Source organism: Giraffa tippelskirchi, chromosome 2 (assembly GCF_054371585.1).
Source record: "Giraffa tippelskirchi isolate mGirTip1 chromosome 2, T2T-mGirTip1v1.2.pri, whole genome shotgun sequence".
NCBI lineage: Eukaryota > Metazoa > Chordata > Mammalia > Artiodactyla > Giraffidae > Giraffa > Giraffa tippelskirchi.
Genome location: NC_137276.1, coordinates 10,978,788 through 11,002,985, shown reverse-complemented (window position 1 = coordinate 11,002,985; position 24,198 = coordinate 10,978,788). Strand labels below are relative to the sequence as shown.

At 39.3% G+C, this 24,198-nt stretch overlaps 1 protein-coding gene across 5 annotated transcripts in view; it reads left to right on the top strand.

The window, feature by feature from the left end:
• Positions 1-23,938, top strand: part of WDR11 (WD repeat domain 11) — a 54,136-nt gene extending 30,198 nt beyond the window's left edge. The window contains exons 13-29 of one of the 5 annotated variants that reach the window (XR_014066997.1): positions 985-1,060; positions 3,856-3,964; positions 5,947-6,071; positions 6,784-6,931; positions 10,557-10,663; positions 11,083-11,197; positions 11,567-11,738; positions 14,271-14,379; positions 15,726-15,788; positions 16,932-16,997; positions 17,743-17,920; positions 18,529-18,624; positions 19,125-19,290; positions 20,023-20,120; positions 20,570-20,715; positions 22,316-22,508; positions 23,025-23,938. Coding sequence is in view for 3 of the 5 variants with exons in the window: in XM_081535224.1 (XP_081391350.1) it covers positions 985-1,060; positions 3,856-3,964; positions 5,947-6,071; positions 6,784-6,931; positions 10,557-10,663; positions 11,083-11,197; positions 11,567-11,738; positions 14,271-14,379; positions 15,726-15,788; positions 16,932-16,997; positions 17,743-17,920; positions 18,529-18,624; positions 19,125-19,290; positions 20,023-20,120; positions 20,570-20,715; positions 21,521-21,617; positions 23,000-23,152 (2,024 nt within the window). In the remaining 2 variants the exon portion in view is untranslated. Of the gene's footprint in view, positions 1-984; positions 1,061-3,855; positions 3,965-5,946; positions 6,072-6,783; positions 6,932-10,556; positions 10,664-11,082; positions 11,198-11,566; positions 11,739-14,270; positions 14,380-15,725; positions 15,789-16,931; positions 16,998-17,742; positions 17,921-18,528; positions 18,625-19,124; positions 19,291-20,022; positions 20,121-20,569; positions 20,716-21,520 lie in introns of all 5 variants that reach the window. The other 4 variants (XR_014066996.1, XM_081535231.1, XM_081535224.1 and 1 more) reach the window with 4 other exon arrangements.
• The last annotated feature ends 260 nt before the right edge of the window (positions 23,939-24,198 follow it).

The window sequence follows — 24,198 nt, the reverse complement described above, 5'->3', positions numbered from 1 at the left end:
AGTATCGTTCACTAAAAACATGCCTGTGCATTTTTCCCATCAGCTCAGGTTCAGAGAACTCTTAGATAACTCAAAATCTGTCTTTCACAGATTTCTTTTTGAGGAACAGATTTCTAAGTAAAAGATACTGACTTTTTTCAGGTAGGACATTTGAGTTCACAAATTATAGATTTTTACAGCCTAGTCTGCTAAGGAGAGCAGCAGACTAGCAGAGCCAGGAAAGGGTGTCGGGTGTTTGGTGAATAGTAATAGTGAGATTTGATGTGATGGCCTTGAAGAGCAGGGAGACCTGTAGGCATTCATTTGTCTTTGAATTGAGTCTCTTCTCTCTTTTGTTTAATGTAAATAGAAATCTAGGAGATGCTATTAAAATATTTTTTCAAACATAAGATAGAACTTTTTTTTTTTTAGTTATAGAAAACTGTTTAATTTCTTTGGCTGTTAACTCATTCTTAATATTCCCAAATTTCAGTTTATAGAGACCTTTTGATAGGAACATGTCAAAATATTGTAGTTGAGTATTTTGCACATGGGACAAGAAATCTTAAATACCTATTCAAAAAGTGTTTTCCCCATTAGTTAATATTTGTAAACATGGAAATGTTTATAATACCTTGAATGTACCAGTAGTTTTTATAGTAGATAATTGCTTTACCATATATGCATTAAAACTTTAGAAATTGATGTTTCTAAATTTCTAAAATTAAATTATTTGAAAGGTACCACAGAAGGGCGTCAAAAAATTCTATAAGAAAATGAAAATATCTTTTTATAAAGTAGATATTTGAATGTAAGTAATACAGTGTTGGTCTTATAATACTTTTGATTTAGTTTTGAATTTAGATCATTAGAAAGCTTAAAGCAAATGGAAGAGTGAGGAGGAGACTAGAAGGTACCACTGATCAAATTACATTGGTACAGCTTTTAGTTTCTTATGCATTTCCTGTGCTGTTTTTACATTTTGTTTAATATTTACAATTAAAGGCAGGAGCATTGCTTTCCGTGGTGAACGAGGTAATGATGAGTCGCCCATCGAAATGATTAAAGTATCTCATTTGAAGTAAGTGTCAACCTAAAAAAAAAAGTCTGGTGTTAATCACAAGGGAATCTCAAACATTTTTTTTAATCTTTAAGGAAATGAGAACATGTATGCATGTGCATAGGATTTCTTAGTGGTAGCAAATTGCAATATGCAGCTGTATCACAGAAAATATTTTAATTGCAAAATTAAGTTGCTATTGCTTTTAATTCTCCATTTCTATAAAGACAAGGTGACTTATCTGAATCTTAACATTTCATCAGATTGGTAAAATGAGTAACCCCATTTTGTTCAACTATAGCTATTGATAGAAGTACCTGTTACTCACTAAGAAATGTTATTTGTTATTTGGTGAAATTCTTTGTTCAGCTTCTACCTCAGTATGTGCTTATTGGATGAAAGAATTCATTTTCCTTATTTGTAACTTAGATCTAATTCTAGTAAGTTTTTTGTTCCAAGGAAAAATATATGTAAAGCAGAATCATTGAAAACAGAGATTGACTGAAAACTAATCAAAAGAACAAAGAAAGAAGGAGTAAGCACTCTGAAATTATTTTTAACATTGCTTTAGCTTTTTGAGGATCTCTGCATTTCCATATAAATTTTAGAATCAACTTAATCAGTTTTATCATTAAAGCTTACTGGGATTTTGATTGTGATTGCACTGAATCCATGGATCAACATGGGAAAGAGCTGACATCTTACCAAGTTTTGTGATTCATGAGCATGGTATATGTCTCCACTTGTCTAGTTCTTTAATTTCTTTCAATAATATTGTGTAGTTTCCAGTATACAGGTCCTGTGCATCATTTGTGAATTATTTTTTACTTTTTCTTTGATGCTATTATAAATATTTTTTAATATTTTTTCTTCTGTTAATTTCAGTTTTCAATTATTCATATACTGAAATAGTTTGATATAATATTTATTTGTAACATTATGTAAATTTCATGTGTACAACACTATATTTCTACTTCTATATATATACTCCACAACATGCTCACTATCCAAATTTTATTTTCTGTCTCTCACCATACAGTTGATCTCCTTTACCCATTTTTCCCTCTGCCCTGCGTCTTTCCCTATGGTAATCACTACTTTGTTCTCTGTATATCAGTAAATTATGTCAATTTTATTAATTGTTTCAAAGAAAATCCTTTGGGTTTCTTTCATGTTTCCTTGTGGTTTTCTGTTTTCTGTTCCACTGACTGCCAAGCTTATATCTTGTTGAGTTACTGACTTTATCACTGAAATAACCTGTTTGTCTTTTCTGAGAATTTGTCTGAGTAGTATGGACACTCTAGCTTCTTTCGATTAGTATCTGCATGATATATCTTTTTCCTTCCTCCTATTTGTAACTTATCTCTGTCTTTGTATTTAAAGTTGATTTCTGAAAGAGAGCATATAATTGGACTTATTTTACTATTTGATCTGATAATCTCGGCTCCTAATTGCAGTGTTTAAGTTATTCATATTTAATGTCATTATCAACATGTCTTATGTTTTCATCTGCCATTTTGGTAGTTATTTTCTTTTCTCATTTTAAGTAAATTAATATAGTTTATAATGATGTTAGGTTTAATTTCTCATAGGCAAAATATCAGTAAAACCCACATAAACAAAAGTTCTTTGGGGGAGACCCTCAGTAATTTTTTCAAATATAAGGGAGTCCTGCCACGAAAAATTCTCATAATTGCTCAAACTATTTGGACACCAGATTTTTCTATTTCTCGTCACTCTTGACTCTGCACAAGCCTACTAAATTAATACATCTTAAACGTCTGGTCACATTATCACCACTGCCTCAAAACTCAAGGATGCCCTGTTCTCTACAGAATGAATCTCTGTTCACGATAGCATTGCATTTTAGGGTGTCTTAGGGTTTTTAATGTGAATCCAAAATTCACATATTAGTCTTCTTTCTCACAATGATTGCTCTCATCTCACATACTCTGCATTTCAAGTAGCATATTTACCCCACACACCCTGTCTCCTTTCCTGTCTTTAGCCATTCATCACACTTGTAACTGCCTAGAATGCCATTTCCCTATTGTCAAAGTTAATATCAGCTTTCATAGTGAATCTTTATAGCATTTACCAGGTTCTCTTTTATTTATATTAGTTATTTACATACATGTCTCTACATGTTTTTATATTAGATATAATAAAAGTGTGACATATTTCATTTGCATAATCCATTGTGATTTATAAAATCTTGCATGTGTGCTGTCCCTTTTTCTTTATCCTTGTAGTATTTAGTGAGGTGGATGAGGCAGGTATTGTTAACACCATTTTAAAGGTAAGTAGACTAAAACTCAAAAGGTCACATGGTTTGTCTGAGGTCATATAACTATCAAGTGGGAGAATCTTAAGTCCTGTGATACACTGAGCTACAAGTCACATTTCCTACTCTGTCATAGTTCGTCACAGTCGGCATGATAGAAACTTTACTTACTTTTTCATTTAGTTTTTCCCCTAACCTGCATACGAATCAGCCCATTGATGCGAGTAGTGGTATTTTCATGTCTCGATGAGAAAATTGAGCCTCAGGAGGGTTATTTTAAGATTTGAATGTGAACTCATGCCTTTTCTCATTCTTCATTCTGAGCTAGGCTTCTTGCCCTGATGTTGTGTGTGACTCTCACAGGTCATCTTAGAGCTTTACCTTCTTAGGACTACTAATCAAGAGGGCTAAAAGTTAGTTTAAATTCTCTTTGTTTAGAATGTGTCATCTGAACTTTATGAACTTTTTATTTGTACTACTTATGGTGAAAATGCTGCAAAAGAGCTTCATTTAGTAATTTTGTTTATTTTAGGCAGTATTTGGCAGTTGTATTCAAAGATAAACCCCTGGAGTTATGGGATGTTAGGACTTGTACCATTCTTAGAGAAATGTCCAAAAACTTCCCTGCAATAACTGCTTTGGTAAGTTACAGTTTTAAAGAAGTAAACAGTTTATTTGGGTATGTATATACGTGGTGAATATTTTTCTTTAGCTCAAATTAAAATCATTACTGCTGTATGTTTTATTGCAAAAAATGTATATTCAGAGAAGATAATCTAAACAAATGGAGATAATTCTTATTTTCTTGGATAGGTTAAGCTAATATTATGTTAAAGTCCAATTAAAATTTAATTTAGATATTTTGAGGAGCATGATAAACATATTCTAAAATATTTATGGAAAAATAAAAGTCCTAGTAGCTAAGTTAACCTTGGAAAAAAGAGAGTAATATAGGCGGTATGGCTGGACGTAGGCCCCATCCTGTTCCATGCAGTACATATAAAACCATAGAAATAAAGTAATGTCATACTGGCCCAAGTAAGAGAAATGGATCAGTATAATAAAGAGCTCATTAATAGGCCCATGAATATTTGGTAACTTAATGTGCAGCAAACTAACTTACAAACCCAAGGGGAGGGACAGCCTGTTTAGTAGAAAGTGTTGGGGAACCTCTCACTTCATAGAGGGAAATACTGGGTTTATGTATAATACCATATTCAGAGGTGGGCTCCACAGGATTAATGACCTAAATGTGAAAACAAGTACAGCTATAAAATTAATATAATCAGATACAGAAGAATATTTTTCTGTTCTGGGAGCAAAAGAGGATATTGGAAGCTCAAGCCAAAAGACAGAAAGGTAATTAATGAATTTGATTACATCAAGATTGGTGCTTTCTATTCAGTGAATCATACCACGGTCAAAGTTAAATATGGAAGGCAACTTTAAAAAAAGAAATTGTCCAGTGTCTTAAGATGGACAGAGGACTAACTAATCCCTCTAAAGGGTTAGTATTGTGGGAACTCCTGCAATGAAGCAGTAGGAGCCCCAGTGGAAAGATGAACAAGCATATGACCAGTTAATGAATGTCAGAGACCTAAAAGGCCAACAAGCACGTGAAAAATATTCAAATTCCTGGGTTTTGAGATATGCAAAGTAAAGTGGCCATGATAAACTTTTTAAACAAACAAAAATTGGAATGCCAGTAGCATCCCGTGTGGGTGAGGTATGGACTGTAAGAATTCTTAGGCACTGCTGGTAGGGATGTAGAGCAGTGAAGCCATTCTGCAGAGCAAGCTGGCAGCACTTAGAGACATCCTCTTTGCCCCAGCTGGTCAGCTTCTGGAACTTCTGTGTGGACATTGAAATTTCAGTGCAGTGTAATTTCCCATGATGAGAGTATAGAGGCAATCTGGGTGTCCTTTCCTGGGAAAACTAAACTAAAAACTAGACTAAAAATTGGCAGCTGTACCCATGAAGTACTGTGTAACATACAGAAACAACAGAGGTGGGACTTGAATACGTGGTGCCGAGTAAAAAGAGCAATGGGGTGAGATACATAATCCACTGCTGTTCATGCCGATCACAAATATGTGCATGTACAATAAGGACATGTGTAAGAATTTATACATATGAGAGGGTATTAGATTAAATGCTTTAGAATAAACAGGAATAAATACATAAAAGGAGAGGTTTGGGGTGGGCCTGGAGGTGATAATGGGCAGCGACTGGAGGATTGTGTGATCAGCTCACCTAATGGGGAGGTGGGGAGGTAAGGAGTGGGAGGTACCATAATTAAATGTATTATTTTGATTTTGAAAAATGAAAGCATCAAAAGTTTAAGCCATTGGAGTTTGCCATTAAACTCTTTTCCCTTAAGCTCTAATTGAAGATTAGAGGTGGAAGGAAATAGAAATAGGTTATTGAAACCTTCTATCATAAGCTCTAATAAAAATGCATGCCTTCAGCCTTTCTAAAAATAAAAAAAAAGTAAAACCTAAGAACAAATTGTGAGTTCATGTGTAGTAACAAGAAGTGATGCTGGGCAGTGGTGAGTATGGCCCGCTTTTCTGGAAGAAAGAGGAACTGAGCACTTGTGGGTGTGTCTGTCTTTGATTCACAGGAGTGGTCACCTTCTCACAACTTGAAGAGCTTGAGGAAGAAACAGCTGGCCACCCGAGAGGCCATGGCCCGCCAGACCGTGGTCTCAGATACAGAGCTGAGTGTTGTTGAGTCATCTGTGATCAGGTGCCCTACCTCTGCCACTGTCATTTGTAATAACCTGGTTGTTACAGATAACCAGAAATCTAGTATTTCCTGGTTGGGAAATTTGTTAAGTCCCGGTTGGAAATTTGACAGATGGCATCCTAAGGCATCTCTAGTCTGCTTTGGAACAGGCTCTGATGTTTCAGTACACACTCAAATGACTAAAGAGCTAGTTTGTAATTGCATTGCTTGGTGCAGCGTGTGGTTTACATGTCAGCACCTGTTAGTGAGCATGATTGATTCTCAGTGCCCTTCGGCTCCACAGACTTCAGCTTCTGAAGTTCAAATGAACGTAGCGTGAACACCCAGGTGGACCCTGTTGTCATTTATCTTCACCACAGAAAATGTATTAGGAATTCTAACTTTTGTACTGCCCTGTCCCCACCAGATTTACAAATAAAAAACTTGAGAGAATTATGGGCCAAGGTAAGGCCTCTGTTTTGCAGCAGGAACAGCAAAGAGGCTTCTTTACCATGTGAAGTCTAGATCACTACATTCTTCTGTACAGGGTAAACATTCAGCCGTGGTATGAAGAATAATTTGTGTTTTCCTATGATTGCTGGGCAGAGATTAGTTTCAGCCTTTTTTTTTGAATGATTTGACCTCCTGTTAATCCATCTATATTTTGGGTGAGTTAATTTATTATGTCACTCTAGGGAAAAGAAGTATCTTCATCTTTTCCTCTACCCCAAAGCTTGTTGCAGGAGGCTGAAAGTAAATCCGAACTCAGTCAGAACATCTCTGCCCGGGAGCATTTTGTGTTCACCGATAATGACGGCCAAGTTTATCATCTCACTGTTGAAGGAAACTCAGTGAAAGACAGTGCTCGGATCCCACCAGACGTGAGTCCAAACTGGTTAAACCTGCATGAAGATTTCTTACCATAGATCTCATTAGTTCTATATTCAGTGAAGCCACAGTTAAGGTGGAAAACTATTTCGGAAAAGTTTAATCTAAATAAACTTTCTTAAGGAGATATTACCATTGATGAAATTTGTCCCATACTTCTAGAGAATAACATTATAACTATTTTGATGACATACCATGTGCTACTCATTTTTGTCATTATAATAATTCATGAGGAACTATTTCCATTTTATCTGTGATAGGCTTGAGGGAGAATGAGTCACTTCCCCAGGTTGCCCAGCCTCTTGACATCCCAGAGCAGCGTTTAAACCCAGGTCTATGTGTCTGACTCTAGTCTCTCCTCTTTCCATTTCAAGTATTACCCTGAAGGATTTGATTTAAAATCTAGTATTATTTTTAGGAAACAGTAATCAGGTTGTAGGTGTAAAGGTATTTATTAATCTTTACTGACATACATATCCCCCATGGCCTTGTGGAATTCTCTAACTAAGGTTTTGTAGTTAATGATTTGAGTCAGCCTGTATCTCATGGGTTTTTTTTACTGAGTGGATGAAGAAAATGTTTTTGCTAATATTACTATAACTAGGTAGAGGATGAAATTTTATATATATATTTGTGTATATATATATACATATACATAGCTAGCATGTGAAAGTGCTTTTCAAGCTGTAATTCCAAGTTTACTGTTCCATAGACTGAGTCATATCTGAGATTTAGTAATGTCTGTTTTAAACTCTTGGTAGTGCCAAAAGTTTTCACTAGTTTGAAAGGATAAAAATAATGCAAATGTGAAGATTGATATTTGGCATTATAATAGGAGCAGTAACCTAACTTTAACTGCGTAGAAAGAAAAACTGCAGTTCAAGAGCGTGGCCTTAAGAGTTGCAGTGTAATGAGCTCTACTCTGGAAAATTAGTTGGCTTTCAGAGCTTCTCCTTTAGACCTCAGAGAAGGCCACACCTTAGCTCCTCTAGTGCCACTTGCAAATAGCTCATTCTCTTTGTTTTCTAATTACATCACCTTTGAGATTAGAATAGAAATAATCCAATAATTTCTGAGATTCTAGGTTCCCCCACTCTAAAAAAAGTTTAAAACTTTTGAACACTAGACACATGAATTTTCCTTTTTGTAAGGAAGAAAAGGGGAAAGAAAAGTCCTACTGCTTTCAGGATTATTGCACAACACAGCTTTTAAGATTCTGCCTCTTCTTATGGACGTCTGGTCAGGATATAGCAAGGCTTAATTCTGCCTGCCAGATCATTTTATTCCACAGCTGGAAGCAGTTTCTTCAAAGAATGACAGCCTAATAAGGATCCAGCCTCCAGTGAAATTAGTGCATATTTTAGAGCAGATTATTTTAGGAAAGAGAGTTAGGTATCTACTATATAAAACATGAATGATTGATTTGTGTTCATTATTTTTATTTTCAGTAATCAAAATAATTTTCAGTGACCAGAGTGTAGAATTGAGGCAGAGGTTTTGTTTATTTTAATCTAATATTTTTCTTAACCTTCCTTCCAAATATAAAGTACTAAGCCACTAAGCCATTTATTTTGAGTTGGAACTTTACCTTTAAATTTTGGCCCCAGAACTATAGAGCATATAAAAATGGTAAAAAGAAGAAGCCTGATATATTTTAAATTACATTCCCATGGAGAGTTTATAGTTGACTGACTGCCTTTATTCAGAAAACTGTGGGAGAGAATGATTATCTATTTGCCGCCAGCTTTTCTTCGATCCTTTGAACATCGTGTTTTACATGTAGGCAACATATCAGTGCCAACTAATAATACTCTACTGACTTTTAAATCTTTCATTGATTCTCTTGGGATTATTTGGAACCAGAAAGCGAGTTTGTTCCACATTTCTTCGAAAGCAGCTTAGAATCTTCATATGGCTTGTATCCCATCAACAAACTCTTAGGTAGAAAGTTCTATATTGTTTAATTGTACAGTTGTTTTAATACATCACTTGTAATTCTAAGCTGGTGACAGATTTCTGAACTGAACCTTTAATATTCTAATTTTTAGAAGTTAGAAAGTAATGTAAAAATGTAAAAAAAAAAAAATTCTCAGGACTAAAAAAGTTAAATTTAAAGGCAAACTCTTAAACATTCTGTTAATAGAGTCAGAAGAATAGAAACAATATCTTGGAGTATTACTTTATACTGTACTGAATTCTATTTATTCAACATAGCTTTCTAAGTTTTTTACTAATCGAATCATTAAAATAATTATTTTTAATCCAATTTTATCTTTTGTTTCTTGACTACCACTAGGATTTATGCAGTATTTGGTGTATGTGCAAGTCTTCTAACAGCCAATTTAGCAAAACTCTGGAGCATTCCTACTTCTTACTAGCAATACCATGAGAACCAAATGTGAATTTTTAATATTGTTCTATAAATGATGAAATAAGATTTCTTTGAATATAAGAATATAAGTAGAAAAGTAATTAAGCAATATTATTGAATAGCTAGCATTATATTGACTCTGTGGCAAACATTGTCATAAGGCCTTTACCTGTAAAAATATATTAACACTAATAGGAACTCCTCAAATTTTATGAGCTTGCCTTACTTTATTGATGATAAATCCAGACATATAAAGATTAAGTAAGCATGCCCCACATCACACAGCAATACAGTGATACAGCTGGGATTCAGGTCCACACAGCTTTCCTGAGAGCCCCAACTTCGCGTCTCTCCATCACAGTACCTCTGTGCATGTGTTAGAGCTGCATGCTCCTTCCAACCCACTTTGATTTATTACAGAAGTGTTTCATTCTGGTATTTGTGTTTCCGTGTGTAACTTCTCTGCAGAACCTTCTGTGAATTCAGATTTTACAGATGCCTTCAGTGTACAGTATCTCTTCTCCTTCATTATTCATGAAGGTATCAGCAAAGCTATGAATCTTTTTTTCAAATTGAAGAATTGCTGAACAGTTAGTTGTGAGACAGCTCTGAGTTCCCCCAGAATAGATGTGTTCATCCTTTAGCAGTGAGGGATAACTCGGAGACAGGAGCTCCTGAAAGGATGTCCTTTCCTTCTCTTTTTTCTTCTTTTAATTTTCTTTTCTCTGAAGTAGTTCTTCCTCAAAAGACATCCCTTCTCTATAAATCTAGTTCAGATAATAATGTCTATTGAATTGAAATCTTCTGTTTCTCCTTAGTTGAAATTGAAATGCTAGGTAGCCCTCTTAGTGACTAACCTCTGTTAGTGTTTGATGATGTTCATACTAAAGGGAAACCCATTTATAATTAGGTTTTATTAAGATATCTTTGGGGCTTCCCTGGTGGCTCAGTCTGTAGAGGATCTGCCTGCAGTTCAGGAGACTCAAGTTCGATCCCTGGGTTGGGAAGATCCCCTGGAGAAGGAGATAACAACCCACTGCAATATTCTTGCCTGGGAGATCGCACGGACAGAGGAGCCTGGTGGGCTGCAGTCTGTGGGGTCGTAAAGAGTCGGACACAACTCAGCGACTAAACCACCAGCAAGATATCTTTATTATCTCATCACGGTTGTTAAAGAAAAGTATTTCTCTGTTGTGACTGCTTATAAGTGGTGAAACTGATGTGTGTTTGTTGCTGTTCTTTTCTAGGGGAGTATGGGTAGCATTACTTGCATTGCTTGGAAAGGTGATACGTTAGTTCTTGGAGATATGGATGGAAATTTAAATTTTTGGGATTTGAAAGGCAGAGTATCCAGGTATGTGTCAAGAATTCAGGTGTATTATTTGGCTGAAACAAAAAATCTTGATATAGTTCCACTGGAGGCTTGTTACTTGGCAGTAAGCATCACTAAATATAGTCATGTGCAGGCTGGACCCTTGGGTCTCTTGTTACAGAACTTGGGAGGAATGGCCTTGAGCTAAACTCTGAAATATTCATAGATGACCCTTACCTGCAGGTGGCCCACACAGAAGTGCTGGGACACTATTCCAACTGTTGTTAAAGAGCAGACCATGTCTGTCATATGTGACCCCTGTCCCAGAAAGCAGAATGATTCTCCTGTCATGTCACTAGACCTTGTCAAAAGCAGAAATAGAAAGAGACATTGGACATATCTCTCAATAACGAGATATTACTCTACTTCATATTGGTGTTTTGGTTTCTGTTTGTCCTCAGAGGAATACCTACACACCGAAGTTGGGTGAAGAAGATTCGTTTCGCCCCTGGTAAAGGAAACCAAAAATTAATAGCAATGTACAATGATGGAGCTGAAGTATGGGATTCTAAAGAGGTAAGCCCAGCTCCATGTGGGTTCACTGCAAATGAAGTTGCTGGTCACAAGAACTATGTATTTTTTTTCCTTCCTTCTGATTTATAAATGGGTTTGTCCAGCTTCTTAGAACAGTTTTCTTCCTTTTAAATTTTTCTTTTATAGTATTTCTGTTCTAAAGGTAACAGCTCAACAGATTGTTAATGTTATCACTATCTCTGGGACCTTCAAAATGCAGTTTGCATGTGGAAGATAGATTGCCCAAGACTGCTCAGTTTTAAACGTGAACTGGGCCTTCGCCACAGGCACTCTGTTTCTTGCTCGTTTAGTCTGGAATGATAAACATCTTCCTTTTCTTTCTGAAAGTGACAACCAAATTCACTCTTGAAGGTTCAGATGGTGAGCAGTTTAAGAAGTGGAAGAAATGTAACCTTTCGGATATTGGACGTGGACTGGTGCACATCAGATAAAGTGATCCTGGCTTCCGATGATGGGTGTATCAGGGTCCTGGAGATGTCCATGAAGTCCACATGCTTTAGGATGGACGAGCAGGAGTTGACCGGTACGGAGTTCTAAGGAAAGGATGCTTGGAAGGGTCTTTATTTTGCACCAGCTGTTCTTTCGTGGGAGAGAGCTGCTTCTGTTTCATTTCGTTCTTTCTTTTTAGGGCTCTACGTTTAAGAATGTATATTAACTTAAAGCTTGAGTGTTTTTACTGCTGAGATGCTAGACTCTGTAATTAGATGTCAGTCATTCCCCAACGCTGGTTTACTCAGCGCCCCTCCCTTGACCCCTTTCTGAGTGCTCTGTCAAAAGATCAAAGATGTTAACATGAATAAAAATGACTTCTCAAACTTTAGGAGAGCTCATCAGAGGACACGAATCTAGTGGTAAAGTGCTGCTGGTTTTCTAATAGTGAGTCTTGTATCTTTTGCAACCATGTATTATAGAAAAATAACTTTGGAAAGTATCATGAATTGTGATGCCTGTCTTATGACTTGTTAAAGGGCCAGTCAAAACAGAATTGGATGATTGCACTACCCTGCCCTTTTTTATGTGATGGTTTTGAAATTTTTTTCTGAGAATGAAAGCTATTTTAGTAAAAAGTAACTATGAATGAGAAGTTTGTGAATGCACTCATCAATCTATTTGAAAATGAGATGTCCCTACATTAAATTTTCTCCAGGCATACCTTTGGTGTACACACTGGGCTATCTAATCTGTAAAAAAACGTCATAAGAGAATGATTTAGTCATTTACAGAGTTTCATCGTAGAAACTGTCGGCTCTGGGAATTGTCTGTGCCTTCACAGAGTCAGTCTTTGGCACATTCAGAGACAGTAGGGTTTTAAAAACATGATGCTTCGTGTTGTGTTAGTGCTTGAGGCACTACCGAGTCGCTGTGTATGTTGACTGGGCTGCCTTCAACTTAGATTAAGCTTTTGTTTGTGTCATTGCTCCACCTCTGCCACTGTTTTGGGAGCCATCAATTCTTACTCTGTAACTGTGACTGCTGTCTGGTGAGCTGCAGTTGAGCACCGCATTCCCACGTCTGTCCTCAAGATCCCTGCCAGCTCTGCAGAAGTAGCAGAACCTCCCTCTAGGAAAGGACAGGCATAGATACTAACTTTAAACATAAAGTTATTGAGGAAATGAAGGGAATTTCAAGAATGATTTTTTTCTTTTAATTTAGTTATTAGTCCTGGGTAAAGAAGTATGCAAATATAATCTAGATGTTTGAGAAGCTATTCTTTGACCTTTATCTTAAAATCTGAGTCTAAAAGTCTCCAAAGCCAAGGTACTTGTTTTTAAATTAAACTATTTATATAATGAATGAGAGCCCATTGTTAGCTTAATGGGCTGCTGCTGCTGCTAAGTCACTTCAGTCAGCCCACCAGGCTCCGCCGTCCCTAGGATTCTCCAGGCAAGAATACTGGAGTGGGTTGCCATTTCCTTCTCCAGTGCATGAAAGGGAAAAGGGAAAGTGAAGTCGCTCAGTCGTGTCTGACTCTTAGCAACCCCATGGACTCTAGCCTCCCAGGCTCCTCCGTCCATGGGATTTTCCAGGCAAGAGTACTGGAGTGGGGTACCACTGTTTAATACGATGTTTAATACTATGACTGTTTAATACCATGAATGAACAGGTGACTCTCAACCAGATTTTAGATTACATTTTTCTTTTAAAATTTTCCTAAAAAAAAAATCCTATCGACTCTCTAGTGGTGCAACCTCAGCCAAAAAGGGCAAGTTTTAAAATAATAATGGGGAAAGTCAATGAAATTGTGCATATATTCCCCAAATTGAACTTTAAACTCAGAACAACACTCAGTAAATGTTAAAGAATAAAGACTGGTGAGAATGTAAACATGGAGTTAGGAGAAAGATTTCTGTGTGTTTGCTGCAAGATATGTGCTGATTTGAGCTTGGAAAAATATGTTTGATGTAGTATATTTCTATTCTGAGAAATTAGAAATGTATTTTGGACTTTGTTGATGTAAGATAATAAAATCATTTGAGGTCATATGCATTGATATAATATTTAGTATATTTGCTTCATTTCTCCTTTATGACAAGTAGAGAAGATCATAATATATTCAAGTCTGTTTTCTTAGAATAGCTTAGTCTTCTTTCTCCACCCCTGCCCTTTATTTACATTTTTCTGACATTGCCTCTTCTCCCAGTAAAAGGGGAAGTCAGACAAATGTAGAAAATTGGAATCCCTGTTTTTAAGTTGGAGAATCCTTCTTACCTGCTGCCTAGATCAGGGGCATAAAATGGCATAAAACAATATTCTCTTTAGCAGTGTCTGAAATGAATCCAGGACTATGAGACTTGTTTAATAACGTTTCATATGATGCTGTTTCCAAGAACTTTGAGTACTATCTCTGTGGGGTCAGAGACTCTTCAGTCTAACTCTCTGCCCAACACTTAGCCACTGTGTCTTAAGCAGTGATTACACTAATATACTCTCTGAGTTGCCACCACCAGACTTATACATCGTTCTCTGCTGATTTCTCTGTGAACTGTCTATAGTGGAAGCTTTATAGTTGTATACAATTCTACTTGTTAAAAGCAAAATCTGTGTTTTTGTCTAGAGCCTGTGTGGTGCCCATATCTCCTTGTTCCCAGGGCTGCCTTCGCCTTGAAAGCTTTCTTATTACATCAGCCTTGGATTGGACAGTATTCTTTGGACATTTCTCATGTGTAAGTTTTTTTGTGTGTTTGTTTTCCTTTCTTAATTGATTTGAGATTGAAGGACATCCCATGAAAACTAGCAGTGGCTGGTCTCCAGGGCTTACAGGGATTGGAACCTTAAAACCAAGTTGAGGCAGTGCTGGCAGAGACCCTGAAAGAGTCACTGATCTGCCTCTTATCTTCCCCACTCTGGGGACCTGGGCGCAGCTGTGAGTACACATGGGGCTCTCAGGTGGCTGTGTGGTCATCTTATGGTCTGAACCTGGGCGTGGCATACCGAATGTGAAGAGGGCCAGTTGAGGCCAAGAAGAATTTGGGGACAGGATTCCATTCAGTTAAGTCGCTCCAGCCGTGTCTCTTTGCGACCCCATGGATTGCAGCACGCTAGGCCTCCCTGTCCATCACCAGCTCCCAGAGCTTACTCAAACTCATGTCCATTGAGTCAGTGATGCCATTCAACCATCTCATCCTCTGTCGTCCCCTTCTCCTCCCACCTTCAATCTTTCCCAGCATCAGGGTCAGGGGACAAGATTAAATCTTTTTAAAAGCGGCATAAAGGAACCTGCTTCAGAAGTGTTTTATGTTTTATAGCCTGCCTCCTTGCAAAAAATTGTCACAGAAACCATTATTGGTGGTTGTCAGTTAAACTACCACAAGTGTTCTGGGACCTTTGCTGTGTGGAATGCACAGATAGGCATGGGTTGTATGTGTGCTCAGTCACTTAGTCGTGTCTGACTCTTTGTGACCCTGTGGACTGTAGCCTGCCAGGCTCCTCTGTCTGTGGAATTTTCTAGGCAAGAATACTGAAGTGGGTTGCCATTTCCTTCTCCGGTGGATCTTCCTGACCCGGGGATCAAACCTACATCTCCTGCATTGGCAGGCAGATTCTTTACCATTGAGCCACCAGTGAAGCCCTGGGTTAGGAGAATTAAAGAAATAAATGTGATGAGATGTTCTTTCTCCGAGAAGTATCTACTCAGAGAAATGAATGTTAATTTTGCAGAGCAGAACGAGCAGATTCCTGTAGTCATTGCTAAGTTCCTTATTGACATGAATCTAAACCTGATAGTTTTAGAGTTCACTGATTAATTTTCTGGTTTCTTGAAAGCCAGAGAAACTTTTCTGTGCTCATTTCTCAGTTTTGACTCAATAAGATAAAAGCAGACATTAAAGATGATTGGTAGGTTCCTGAATAGTCTGTTGCAATTTTGGTCTACACGCAGGTTTTTAACCAAGGACTACAAAGAAGTTGTTTCTGTATTAATACAACTCCCCCCCACCCCTGCCCTGGTGAAGAAATAAATGGTGGTAAATAAAGAGAAAATGAACTCATTTAAAATCTTTTCTTGGTACAGTGATTATCCAGAAAATGAAGAAATAAAGAATCTCCTTCAAGAGCAGTTGAACTCGTTGTCTAAGTAAGCACTCTGACTATGTTTTATTAGAAAATAAGACTATGAAAAAGAAAAACATACTGATTTAGACTTTTTAAAATTAGAACAAGCTTTGTTTTGGAAAATATTAGTGGCCCACGGAGAGACCCTTCTCTTAGCCTTGATTTGTTTCCCTTTAGAGTCTTTGTTTTGTGGAAGTAAGGTTCGGATTGCTGTGGTCTCATGTCAGGGCAGGAGAAGAAGCAGTGGGGTGAGCCGCCTTATAGCTAGCCGGCCTCCAGCACAAATGCCCTGCAAAGCCTCACGTTAGAGGATGGATGTACACGGGGCAGTTCTTGTGTGTCAGCTTCTCTCTGCTAAGATGAGTTCTCTGTGTCAGGTGCTGTGTGTGCACAATTCTGGCTGAGAAATTAATATGCTCCCTAGAGTCAAGAGCATTTACAAATAGGTACTGTGAATAACATTGGAAAGGAAGTAGAAAAATTTGACTCCACAAGGAGTTCTTGGGAAAACATATCTTGGCCATCTAGAATCCATCACATATATTTTAATAATAAATTAATCCTAAGGGAATATTATATTGACGTCGAATTCAAAGTAATTACTTTTTTCTCTTCTCTGTCCCAAGGTTAGCATTTATGTTTAAATGGAAAAGAATAGATTTAAAGACTATCTCCCCTTCTTCCTGATTTATCAATAGTCTATAATGGGCTATTGTAGAAATATCAATTTGTGAAACACTAGCCTTTCTTCCTTATGTATTTTAATTTTTCAGTACTTTGAAGAATAAATTCTGAATGCATCTTCTCTGAAGTATAGAGTGTTCCTGATGATCATTTAGTAAAATCATTTTATCAGCAATGACCTTATTCCTGTAGTTAGGTAGCTGTTCATATTTTTTAGAATGGGAGTTGAGCTGCTTCAAGAAGGTAAATCAGAATTAGAGCCTTAAGCTGTGGTGGTTGATGGGTTCCACTTCTCCAAGCCTAGATACTGTCTAAGCCCTGTAAGCTTTTGTAGTTCCTGGGCTGTGGCAAAGTGACTTCTTTTGTAGGTTCCTATCATATCTTTAGGGTAGAATTTTCCATTTTAAGAGTGTATTGATTTATCTCTTTGATTGTTGGATTCCAAATTTTGTCTTGCGTTTGTCTGGATTCCTGCCTGCAGTGACATAAAGAAACTCTTGCTTGATCCGGAGTTTACTCTCCTGCAGAGATGCCTGCTTGTTTCAAGGTAACACTATTTGAAGTGTTCTGTGTAAGAGACAGGGAATTTCAGGTTAACTCACTCCTTTTATCAAGGGGTTAGTTAAGACCAAACTCTTGGGGATTTTAGAAAATATATCAGTTCATCCTTTATAGTTGGCTTACAGATCGTTTTGAAAGTAGTATTACAAATCGGAAAAAGAAAAAAACATGAGCTCTAGGCCTTCTCTATTGAAAAGACTCCATTCTACAGATAGCTTTTTAAAATATCAGCTACAAAGGGCATGTCCTAAGTATACCCATAAGTTATATTTAGAAGTAATAACCTATATATTCTTACTTAGAGTAGAGCCGTCCCTTATAAGAAAGACATTTCCCTCCACTCCCCAGAGAATAAAGAGCGTATAATTTCTACAACTTATCTAGTCAGTGATCCCAGAGGACCTTCTTCATTAACTGCTGCAGATTGAAAGGTGTGCTGATGGCAAACCGGGTAAATAATAGCACAGGCTACAGCACCACGGAGTTGCTCTTAACATAGAACAAAGGGAGGCTTGGGTCGGAAGGGGCCCCGTGCAGTCAGGGCCCTGTGCTGTTTGAGACCCAGTAACGGGGCTGGAGGACTTGCAGCTTCAGCTCTTCCACCAGCAGCATGTGGTCTCTCACGGGCCAGCCCCATGCTCCTGGCACTTCAGGCTTGCCGTGGGGAGCCCCCGTCCAGGCCCCACACTGCTGCGTGAGGTCAGTGGAGACTGAGGTCTCACCCTGGCCAGGCTTTACGGTGATGAATCGGAGCTGCACTTCTGGACTGTCGCCGCCCACTACCTGCACAGCCTGTCCCAGGAAAAGGCCGTGTGCACACCAGTGGCTAAAGAAGCTGCTCCTCGGGACAGAGTGAACAACCCGCTAGATATATGTTATGACGTCCTCTGTGAAAATGCCTATTTTCAGGTATTACGTTTCATATATTAAAAACCCTTAAAGCTATGTCTTTCTTTGTAAGTATCTTAAAGTTGGGAAACTTTGTACTAAGTAAAGGTCCACATAAACAGAAATGAGTCCCTTGGCACAGTCACATAAAAAAGGCCTGATTCAGGACTTGAAAAGCTCATAAACGCTTACTGAGATTTTAGTAGACATTAAAATTTTATTATTAACAGCCTTTTAATTTTGGGGGGGATCTTAAAAATTTTTAACTTGGTTCATTTTAATTTTCTCATGTTATTAATTTTCTATAAGTAACAAATACTTAATTTACTTGGTTTGAATTTGCTGTTCTATATATATAAAGGTATTTTCATAATTTAACCTCCAGTAGAGTACTGAATTACACATAGGGATTTTTCTTCCAGCTCTACTAAAGTGCCAGTTTCTGTAAGCAGGCAGACTTGCACACAGATTGTAGTACATTTCAACATTTTTTTTCTTATCAAATTCTTATTAAATTGTTGGACTTCTTCTTTGACTCAGAAGTCAAAGTAATGTTTACTAATAGTTAAATAATTCAAACATTTTAAAATCCAGGCTCAATTTTCTCTATTTTTTTTTTTCTGCTCTAGAAATTTCAGTTGGAAAGGGTTAATCTCCAGGAGGTAAAACGGTCAACTTATGATCATACAAGGAAATGTACAGACCAGCTACTTCTCTTGGGTCAAGTATGTCGGTTTTTATAACTTTTTTCATGTTTCAGGGAGTTGCTAGTTGATTAGTATTTTATAGCATCATTTATGTAACACACAAACACTGTGCACACACACTATAGCATTTCCCTGAAAGTATAAGTGTAAGTATATACTTTCTCTCAAAATAAGACCAACAGACATTCTGAGAAAGCAAAAATATATGGCAAACCAACTTGTAGTTTTGGCTTCCATAATGTCACTGCCTAGTTTTGTTTTGTTTTGGTTTTGTCTCTTGACTAGTACAGAGCTTAAATAAGTACCTGTGTAAACCAAACTGGTTTTACATTTGTCCTAAAGAAGCAGTGTTGCACTTTTGTTCAACTTGTATACATGTAAACAATGTGTTTATGGATAATTTTTGACAATGAAAGTCGTCTTTAAGCTGAAAACTTTAGTGTTCCAAATTATGAAATTTGAAAGGTTATGTTGGAGGAAAATGGCCTCATAACTAGAAGAACTGTTTCCCTTATTAGACGGACAGAGCCGTGCAGTTGCTTTTGGAAACCAGTGCAGACAACCAGCACTATTACTGTGACTCACTGAAAGCCTGCCTGGTCACCACTGTCACCTCTTCAGGCCCCTCCCAGAGCACCATCAAGCTCGTGGCAACTAATATGATCGCCAACGGAAAACTGGCAGGTGCGGCATGCTTTAGGGCTATATTCGTCAGTACTCTAAAAAATCAGACCCATTCCTTGGAAAGTATTTGGTTATTAGGAATATTTCTTTCTTTTTTGATACATGCTTGAGAAAAATAAATTATTGACAGCAGTTTATGTTATGAAAGTGTTAGTTGCTCAATTGTGTCCGGTTCTTTGTGACCCCATGGACTATAGCCTGCCAGGCTCCTCTATCCATGGAATTGTCCAGGCAAGGATACTGGAGTGGGTTGCCATTCCCTTCTCCAGGGGATCTTCCTGATCCAGGGATCGAACCTGGGTCTCCTGCATTGCAGGCAGATTCTTTACCATCTGAGCCACCAGGGAAGCCCTCATATTGTAAGATGACCGTGTAATTTAGTCATCTAGACCAGTGCGTTTTTAAAGAGTAAACGGGGTGTTATTAATAATTGCCAAAATAATAGACATAAATTGGACAAACCTGGGCACCCTAAACGTTAAAACCAGTGAGTGAGATAATCTTGACTTGTTTGTTTTCTGGACTATATTTGTACTGCCAACCCAGGTTACTTAAGTGATAACATGGTAAAACCCTATTTTAATACTTCGTTTTTAAATTTAAGTCAGTTGTGTCTCCAGTAGGTATAAAATGTCCAAGACCAGATGAAGTCAAATGGTGGTTTTACCCTTCAGTGACTCGTCAGAGAGACAGCTCCAGCGTCACTCACGGGGCTGCTGTCTTGTCTTCCAGAGGGCGTCCAGCTGCTCTGCCTGATAGACAAAGCTGCGGACGCCTGCCGCTACCTGCAGACCTACGGCGAGTGGAACCGGGCAGCATGGCTTGCCAAAGTAGGTGATTCGAGTAGGCTCCTGGAACTTCAGGCGAGAAAGTTCAGTCTTGAATTTTTGACTCATGATTTGGAGGTATTTTTTTTGGCTGCAGCGTGGCTTTACAAATATTTTCTTAGCAATTTTCATCTTCTTATTCTTTGCATATAAATTATATTTCTTCTTACTGCAAAGTGGAGGTTGCATTGGTAGCAATTAAGTGAAAGCAGCTGCCTCCTGTCCCTGCTGGGGTGTGAGTCCAGACTACATACAGCCCAGAGGTGGTCCCGGGCCTGTTGGTCCTGAGGCATAGATCCCTGTCACCTCTGGTCACGGTGCTGCAGCAGCAGGGGCTGTGTTGTAACGCAGAGATGAGCTCTGTTTCATGGTAACAGATCCCATTTCAACTGAATTCTTTTTTCCTTCTGTGTAGTGCAGGCTGTCCTTTTTAACATGAGCATCTTTCTCAGGTCCGCTTAAATTCTGAAGAGTGCGCTGACGTTTTGAAACGGTGGGTCGACCACCTTTGTTCCCCTCAAGTGAACCAGAAGTCCAAGGCCCTCCTGGTTCTCCTTTCCCTGGGCTGCTTTTCCAGCGTGGCTGAGACGCTTCACAGGTACACCCACTGTCAATGGCTGGTCAGAACCACCCAGGATTCACCACCTCATGCTCGTGAGGCTCTGCCAGGAGGGTGGTAGTCCTTGATGTTGGGAGTGAAGGGAGAAGCATATATTTTAGGTTTATTTTTTTAAAAAAACCCTAGAGGGAGTGGAACAGTCCATGTTTACTCATCCTTCTTTTGGTCTGGGAACTTTGCTACTTCTCTGCCAGTGTGCTAGTCAAACCTAATAGTTACCTGTTTAAAAAGAATATTTAAAAAGAATTGAGGTCAACTTAGCTTCGAGCAGAACAACTGAGACAAAAGCAGAAAAGCAGTAGGAAGGGGGAAGAAAGTGTGGCAAGTTGGAGGTGTCCCCTCTAAGAACCTTGAAGGGTGATTAATGCTTCTCATTTACCATAGGACATTTTATTTATTTAAAACAGGGAGGTACGTTGAGGCAGATATGACAGAAAGTTACTTGTGAAATGTGGACCTGGGTATGTGGATTTTTGTCCTGTCTCTGTTGATTTCTTGCTCTGTCTCTGTAGATAGGACAAGACAGGATTCTTGTCCTGTCTCTATTTCAGTGATTTCACAAATTTTTTATAAGAGTTAATAGAAAAGAGCAAAAGGGTTGGGGCACGAGAATTCTCCTTTCCTCTAAGCTGGGGCAGAGAACAGTGCTGGTGTGCCTCACGCAGCCCTCGGGCTTTTGTGGAGAGTGTGTACGAGTCCTTGTATAGAAACACTCCCTGGGATGGTCCTACCCTCAGATGATGAAAGTCACAACTCCTGATGCGCTTTGTGTTCTGTTGAGCAGCATGAGGTACTTCGACAGAGCGGCCTTGTTTGTGGAAGCTTGTCTCAAGTACGGAGCCATCGAAGTCAGTGAGGACACAGATATCCTTTGCCGGGATGTGTATGCTGAGGGGGAACCAGATGCCCTGAGTGGGTTTTAGCATCCCCGTTGGCTGTGCTGCCTGGGAGGAAACTATTGTATGGAGAAAGATCCGAGTTCTGACTGCCCAGAGCCAGGAAAAAGGGAGAAACGGGAGGGGACAAATCAGAAAGAAGGTTGTTGCCCCACCGGCATCAGCTGTGAGATAAGTGGAGAGCCAGGAAGGGCTGTGAAGTGGAGGGAGCCCAGATTTTGTAATGTTTTGTTTGAACTTACAAAGAAGATAGAGGAACTAGTGTAGGGAAGGTATAGGAGGCTCTGCTGGAATAAATGCATACCAGAATAGATTAAAAAGACGAATGTAGGGAAGGTATAGGAGGCTCTGCTGGAATAAATGCATACCAGAATAGATTAAAAAGAAAGACCAGCTGCTACCCACAGGGATGGGCTAATGTGGAACAAGGCACAGCAGCACTTCAGAGAGACCTGTCACATAGGCAGGTCATGGTGGCCCCCGTGTGACCAGGAGCATTTCAGTTCTTCCACCCATCACTTGAGTCACATGTTTTTCTTTGAAGAGAAGGAGCTTGAGAATCCTACTCTCAGGTCCTTGTATTTGCAGAGGCCTTGTTCTCATTGCACTTTTTCTTGAATTGTTTCATTGTGGCCTCATGTCTACATGTCATGTTTTTTATTTTTTTGTATTTTTTTTAACAGAAAATTAAACTCAGTGTCATGTATCTCGGCACTGGTGAAGTTGGCTCTGAATCAGTGGAGCTGTTTTGGATGTCAGAACACGGTGGAACAGGGCTGTCTAACATCCCCAAAGTGAAAGTCACTCGGTCGTGTCTGACTCTGCAGCCCCATGGACTGTAGCCCGCCAGGCCCCTCTGTCCATGGAATTCTCCAGGCAAGAATACTGGAGTGGGTTGCTGTGCCCTCCTTCAGGGGATCTTCCCAACCCAGGGATCGAACCCAGGTCTTCCGCATGGCAGGCGGATTCTTTACCGTCTGAGCCACTCAGTGAGGCTGGATCTGCCCCTTAAATACCAACCTCTCAGACTTGCAAACAGCTCAGGGGTTTGCACATGTATTTCTCTTCTGTTATCCTTCCCTCTCCACTCCTTAAGTGCATTTAGACCTTGGAGTATCTGAGGGGATCTTAATTGCGTCTTGTAAGAGGCCGAGCTTTGGGCTCAGCTGGTGCCAGTGCAGGGACATTGCAGATTGAAACCTCGCCTCCGCCCCCACCCCTAGGAGCTGCCCTCCCCCAGAAGAGCTCCCTGTGCTCCTCCCGCGCTGCCCTCCCCTGGACACTCAGTGGAGCTGGTCCTTGTTTGCAGCCTGTGGGAACCTGCTGGGGCCCTCTCTGCCCTTTTCTTCCTTAACTGCGGTTTACAGAAGCTCATCTCTGTTATATATGCAGATTATGCCCGAAGTTTAAAGAACCTCGGCTTTAAACAGGGAGCGGTTCTTTTTGCTTCAAAGGCTGGAGCAGCTGGCAGAGATTTATTGAACGAACTGGAATCCCCCAAGCAAGAACTGACTGACTGAAGGGTGACCAGTCTCCGTGCACCAGGGCACCCGGCCTCAAGAGCAGCGGCCGGGGTGTTGGTCTGGCTGTGGACGGTCACAGCCCAGACCCACGAGGGTGCCGTCCCCTCCAGGGCCCTCGTGGGCTGTTTCACCACGTATCCACAACAGTATGTGAGCATTTACACTGTAAGAAGCCAGTCCTAGGACCTGTATTTGTCTCAGAGAAAGACAGGAATGCTTCAGATAGTGAAAGTATAACATTTTATACTTTTGGAGACAGCTTTAAGAGTCCCTAGAAATGCTTTTCATTTTTTTAAAATTTAAGATCCAATCAATTAAAGTGCTTTTCTCATGGACTAGATTTAAATCTGTAGTAAAAGCAGTTTGTGAGAGCTATACTGAAATATGTGCTGTGCCTGTGTGTATATACAGTCATTCCAGGTATAAACAGAGCAGAAACATTTAAACAGTAAAGGTGACTTACCACAGCATTCCTTGTTTTCTTACCTTGAAAACAGAGCTGTTCATTTCTTGGTTTAGGCAGTTGCTGAATTTTGTAATTTCAAGTGTATAGGCTCTTAGAGAAATTGTAAGCTTTAGGTTTTGTCTGTGGAGTCTTGGATATTTGTTTAGCTCCTTCTGTGATGTGTTACAGTAACCTCCTCTTTGAAGGCTCTGTGCTCTAATAATTTTCTTTGTGTTCTTCCAATGACTGAACTATATGAGATGTGACTTATAAATTATTGCTAAAAATTTAAATGTGTGTAACTTACAGAAATGATAAATAAAAGGGAATTAATCCCAGCCAGGCCTTTGTGTCCTCTGAGCTGCTGTGCACCATGTCGGGTGCTGTGCTGGCACCTCAGGAGTTGGTCCAGCTGCCCGCCCTCCAGCGTCGCTTTGCTGAATCCAGAACCGGGCTGCAGGAACTCAGGGCCGTGGCACAGAGCAGGGCGGAACACCTGCCGCCGGGGTTCCTGGGTGGGCAGGGCTCAGCTTGTGTCTCTGAGAGGTGAGGAAATGGCCTTCCTGTCTTTCCTCTGGACGTCCAGGGTGGCATATGT